This window comes from Nannospalax galili, unplaced genomic scaffold, assembly GCF_000622305.1.
Source record: "Nannospalax galili isolate Female #2095 unplaced genomic scaffold, S.galili_v1.0 scaffold3407, whole genome shotgun sequence".
NCBI lineage: Eukaryota > Metazoa > Chordata > Mammalia > Rodentia > Spalacidae > Nannospalax > Nannospalax galili.
In genome coordinates this window covers 88,327-94,475 of record NW_008355641.1, presented here as the reverse complement: position 1 = coordinate 94,475, position 6,149 = coordinate 88,327, and the positions used below count along the sequence as shown (strand labels likewise).

Below are 6,149 nucleotides of genomic sequence, written 5' to 3'. Positions count from 1 at the left end.
CTGATCTTTTGGAATTCGTCAGACCTTCAGCACCAGATTGGGACTACTCAGACATCTAGCCTTGTGGACTGAGCGACTACGGATTCTTAGCCTCTCCAGTGTGGTGCAGCCATTGTTGGACTACTCAGACCCTATCCTGTGAGCTAAGCTGATAAATCTCTATACATATATATTCATTCTACCTGTTCTGTTTCTTTGGAGAACCTTGACTAATACAGATTGTAGTACCAGGAGTAACAGAGAAACAGAATTTAAAAGATGAGTTTCTTTAATGGGCTTGTTGGTATTTGGAGCAGGCTGTCCAACTCAGAGTGTTCAGATAGCATGGAAAGCACTGAAAATCCATGGTGTAGACTATTTGAAACAATTATGGACAATTATGGTGGAGGTAGTTCTCTTTCCACCTTTACATGGGTCCTGCAGATTGAACTTAGTCTGTTGGGCTTATACTGCAAGCACTTTACCTTCTGTGCTATCACTGCCCCAAGAAAGGATTTTTTTTTTTTTTTTTTTGGTCCTTTTGAGACAGGGTCTCCTCCCTGTAGCCCCAGCTGTCCTGGAACTCACTATGTAGACCAGGCTGGCCTTGAACTCACAGAGATCCATCTGCCTGCCTCTGCCTCCCGAGTGCTGGGATTAAAGGCGTGCGCCACCACGCCCAGCCCAGAAAGGAATTTTTAGTTGTAAAATTTGCATTTATATAATATTAGCAAATCATTTTGTTTTTGTTTTAAGGTGACACTTCTAAAGGAGGCATAGCCTCATTTAAGCAATGCAGGTTGAAATCAGACACCACTGCCAGTCTTGGAGTTTCAGCCACTGGATCTAACTCATCTTTGCCCCTTGAAGACTTACCTCAGTTGGCTGTAAGTTCTCTTCAGGAGAACACTGTTGGTCACCATGCTTATGCTATCAACCAGAAAGCATTGACAGGTAGTCATCTCACTGTAGAGAGCCTGAAAGTCTCAGATATTCCTGAATCAGCTGACCAGAAGACTGGGATATTAGCAGGAGAGGTTCCTGGGTCTACTGATGGGAAGACTGGGATACAAATAGTTTCCTCTGGCCTCTACTCGAGTAGAGAGAAGCCCAATGGTTTTCATCAGCAAGAATTGCTAAATACTGGTGAGGAAGCTTTAGGTGTTTTTGTTCATCCTGGACCAGTTGTCCAGAAGGTTGGAATACCAGTAGAACCTTTAAGTTACTACTCACAGAGAGAGCCCAGTGCTTTCTCCCCACAGGAGTTGCCAGCCAGCCATCTCACGGAAGAGGTTCTGAATGTGCCAGCTCTTTCTGTACTAGGAACGCAAAAACCTGGGTCACCATCAGGGCCTTCGAATTCCTACCTCTGTAGAGAGAAGCTCAATGATTTTTATCAACAGGCCTTGCCATATCATGATCCAACTGAAGGTTCTCTGGAAGCTTCAACTGTTCCTGGACTATATGACCAGAATAGGAGACCTACAATACCATCTGGTTCCTATTCATTCAAGGAGAAAGTCAAGATTTCAACTGCGGATCTGTTGCATGACCAGAAGACTAAGTTGCCAACTGCTGCCCATAGTTCCTACTTAAATAGAGAGAAGCCTGTGATTTCAACTGTGATTAGACCAGATGACCAGAAGACTCCATTACTGACAGTTTTTCGTGGTTCTTATCCTCAAAGAATAAAGCCTGTTATTTTCTTTCAAAAACAGTTGCCAGGTAGAGATCAAAGTGAAGATATTCTAAAGATTTCAACTGACTCTGATCCAACTGATGTGAACACAGAGATACATTCTTATTCACACACAGAGAAAGCGGATACATTTTATCCACAGGAATTGCCAGACAGACATCTAACTGAAGATGCTCTGAAGGTCTCAAGTAGTCTTGGACAAGTTGATCAGACTGCCTGGTTACCAAGAGTTTCTCTTGGTATTTACTCACATAATGAGAAGCACCAACTTGTCTCAGAACATGTCCAAAGGCCAATAGATAATTTGAATTCTCCTGACTCTTTTCTCAGACCTAACAATATGCCTTTAAATTCTCAGACTAATGATACAGTTATCATAAGTAACCCAAAATCTTCAACCGTTGGAGATGTTGGTTGTGAGGAAATCTGGGATGCATATAATAGTTCCAAAACTCTTAAAGAAATTTGCACTCTCTTAATGGAGGCAGAAAATACAGCACTGAAACGATGCAATTTCCCTGCTCCCTTGGTCGCCTTCAGAGATGTTAACGATGTTTCATTTATACAGTCTAAGAAGGTAGTTTGTTTCAAAGAGCCCTCCACAACTGATGTTTGTAATCAGAGAGAGCCAGTTATAGAGGAATGCCCATGCATTGAGAGCATGCAGAAGGATATTGGCACACAGACGAATTTGAAATACCAGAGAGATATTGAAAACTGGGAGTTTATTCAACTACAATTAGAAGCCCTCTACAGGAAGCTGAAGACTCAGCCAGAGTGGCGTTTGATGAAACTTTTAGGCAATATGAAGCTGCCAGGTCTTTGGAATCAGTTTCTGATGTTTTTCTAAACTCTTTTCCATATACTTCACCCAAGAGAAGCATGATAGACAGCCAAGATGAGGAGGGGTTGTCAGAGAGTGAGGGCAGCTGTGGTAGCATAGATTCACTGGCCACACATGTGAAGTACTTTCTGCAATGTAAATCCTCACTGAATCAGGCCAAACAAATACTTAGAAATGCAGAGGAAGAGGAATGCCGGATCCCAGCACAAGGTAAGTACTGATTGTCATACAGGCAGTGTTTAGGCTTATAAACATTTCATTTTAACAGTTTGTTTAAATAGAGGTGTTTGAAACTAAATATATTTTCTTACAAAACTGTCATAGTAATAATACATTTTTATTATTATTTTGGTCTTTTTGAGACAGGGTCTTCCTGTAGCCCCAGCTGACCTGGAACCCATTATGTAGATCAGCTGGCCTTGAACTAACAGAGATCTGCTTGCCTCTGTCTCCCGAGTGCTGGGATTAAAGGCATGTGCCACCATGCCCGGCTGAAATGCTTATATTTTTTATTAACAATATGGCAAACAAAATTTCACAAGAATGTAGCTAAGTTACAGTATTAGTTGTGCTAATCTGACTTTATGGTCTTTGGAGAAGTGAATTCTCATGTTAGGATAAATGTAGCTTGGGCTTCCTTATGACCCCTTCCCCCACATTGTAATATCCTTATTTTGAGGACAGGAAAACCTTCAGTTTACTCTGCTCTAATTTGGTATTCTAAAACTACATATGTTTTCTCTTTTTATTTACTAAACAATCTCTCTCTCTCTCTCTCTCTCTCTCTCTCTCTCTTTTTGTCTTTTTGAGATGGGGTTTCCCTGTAGCCCCAGCTGTCCTAGAACTCACTGTGTAGACCAGGCTGGACTTGAACTCACAGAGATCCGCCTGCCTCTGCCTCCCGAGTGCTGGGATTAAAGGCATGCGCCACCATGCCTGGCTTTCTTTATTTTTAAATATTTTCATTTTTATGTGTTTGAGTATTTTGCCTACACGAATATAAGTGCACCTGTGTCATACAGTGCCCACAGAAGTCAGAAGAGGGCATTGGATTCCCCTGGAACTGAAGTTATGGATAGTTGTTAGCTATCATTTGGGTGCTAGGAATCGAACCCAGGTTCTCTTGCAGAGCAGCCATTGCTTGTAACCCCCCAGTCCCCCCTCCCTTTTTTTTCAGACAGTGTCTCCCTGTAGTCCCAAACTGTCCTGGAATTCACTATGTAGATCAGGTTGGCTTCACAGTTTTGTGGAGATCCACCTGCCTCTACCTCTCAAGTTCTGGGATTAAAGGCATGCGCCACCATTATTTATTTTTATATGTTATGGGTGTTTTGCCTATATGCATGCATGTAAGTGCACCTGTGTCATGTAAAGCCAGTGGAGGCCAGAAAAAGGTATCAGATCCCCTGGAACTGGGGTTAAGGATGGTTGTTAGCTGCCATGTGGGTGCTGAGAATCAAACCCAGGTCCTCTGCAAAAAGCAGCCAGTGCTCTTAACTGCTGAGCAATTTCTCCAACCCCTCCTCTTTTTATTTTTAAATGAAATTCTTGGAGCTGATCTTAGATATAAGGGGAAAAATACTTACCAAGGTATTTCACACTAAAATTTGGGTTAGAGGTTTAAAAGAGAATATTTACTAATTCTTTGGGGGGGGCGGTCTTTTTGAGTCAGGGTCTTCCTGCAGCCCCAGCTGGCCTGGAACTCACTTTGTAGACCAGGCTGGCCTTAAACTCACAGAGATCTGTCTGCCCCTGCCTTTCAAGTGATGGGATTAAAGGCATGCACCACCATGCCCTGCTCTAATAGTAAATTTTTATAAAGGAGAAGTAACTGTCTTTAACACATGGGAAATACATTTTGAGTAGTAATTTATAAGCAGTTCATGACTGCCTTGGAATCTTGAGGTTAACTACCTATACATTTTGATATAAAAATCTCCCTAGTTTTGTTTATTAATTTGAAATATTAAGTGTTATAGAAGTGTTAGTAACTGTAGCAAGTGCTCAAAGGGAAAATAAAAAAGTCTTGATTAGAAGAATGATTAAGCTAAAATGATTTAAATGATATATTTAGAGTGTCCTCTTTGGAGAAATACTTGTAGATGCTGATTTAAAAGAAAAATCAGACTTTTAGACCTTTTGTGGTGGCACACATCTATAATCTAGAAGCTGAGGCACAAGGATCATGAGTTTAAGGCTACCCAGGGTTGCATAGAAACACCCCATTTTGGAGGGTGGGGAAATTTTTCAATGAAATGACCTCAAGAACTGATGGGTCACATAATTGAGAGCACGTGCTGTGTTGTGATGGGCATTAAAAGTGCAGATACTGCTGGGCATGATGGCGCACGCCTTTAATCCCAGCACTTGAGAGGCAGAGGCAGGCGGATCTTTGTGAGTTTGAGGCCAGCCTGGTCTACATAGTGAGTTCCAGGACAGCTGGGGCTACAAGGAGACCCTGTCTCAAAACGACAAAAAAAAAAAGTGCAGATACTTATGATTTATCAGTTTTGCAGTGTATTTAATCTGAGGTGTTTCTATGATTTCTTTGCAGCCTGGAATCTGAAGTTTAATTTAGGACATGACTATGGATACTCCATTTCAGAATTAAATGAAGATGACAGGAGGAAAGTAGAAGAAATCAAGGCAAAGTTGTTTGGCCACGAGAGAGCAACTCATGTATCCGAGGTATAAAAGAAACCTAGAAGGAAAACTTGAAACTATGAAAGGAAGGAGGGGATAGAAATTTGATCTCTTACTTGGGCACTTGGTCATTGATGACTCCTTCTAAGTTCCTGATAATCCTGTGGTAAAGTAGGAATTTTAATTCTTTGAAAGCTAAAATTGAAAGATTAGATCCTATAAGTTTTTTTTTTTTTCATTTTCATTTTATGTGTATGAGTGTATTGGCTGCATGTATGTGAGTGCACCTGTGTAATGCAATGCTGCAGAGGTCAGAAGAGGGCTTCGGATTCCCCTGGAACTGGAGTAAGGACAATTTGTAGCCACCATGTGGGTGCTGGGAATTGAACCCAGGTCCTCCGTAAGAGCAGTCAGTGCTCTTAACCACTGATCCATCTCTCCTCCCCTAGATCCTGTAAGTTTTTAATTCCAAGGTTATCATGTTAGAAAAATAAGAATTGAACCAGATGTGACGGTGCACGCCTTTAGTCCCAGCACTCAGGAGGCAGAGGCAGATGGATCTCTGTCAGTTCAAGACCAGCCTGGTCTACATAGTGAGTTCCAGGCCAACTGGGGCTTCAGGGAGACCCTGTCTCAAAAAGACCAAAAAAAGGCTGGGCGTGGTGGCACACGCCTTTAATCCCAGCACTCGGGAGGCAGAGGCAAGCTGATCTCCGTGAGCTCAAGACCAGCCTGGTCTACATAATAAGTTCCAGGATAGCTGGGGCTACAGGGAGACCCTGTCTCAAAAAGACCAAAAAGAAAGAAACACTTATATAAAGGATAAAGAGAAGTAAACATATTTCCTGCATATTTATAGTTGAGCTTGAGAAACAGAACATTAACTAATGCCATTGAACTAGGCATGGTGTTGTACACCTGTAATCCCAGTATTTGAGGCCGATACCATAGGATTGCAAGTTAAAAGCCAGCCTAGGATTTCTA

At 41.9% G+C, this 6,149-nt stretch overlaps 1 protein-coding gene across 1 annotated transcript in view; it reads left to right on the top strand.

Moving 5' to 3' along the window:
• Window positions 1-735: 735 nt before the first annotated feature.
• LOC103750013 (Alstrom syndrome protein 1-like) overlaps window positions 736-6,149 on the top strand; it is a gene marked incomplete at its 5' end in the record, with an annotated part of 83,275 nt that continues 77,861 nt past the window's right edge. Inside the window, 3 exon segments of the mRNA XM_029556019.1 lie at window positions 736-2,403; window positions 2,406-2,732; window positions 5,077-5,210. Coding sequence (XP_029411879.1) covers window positions 736-2,403; window positions 2,406-2,732; window positions 5,077-5,210 — 2,129 coding nt within the window.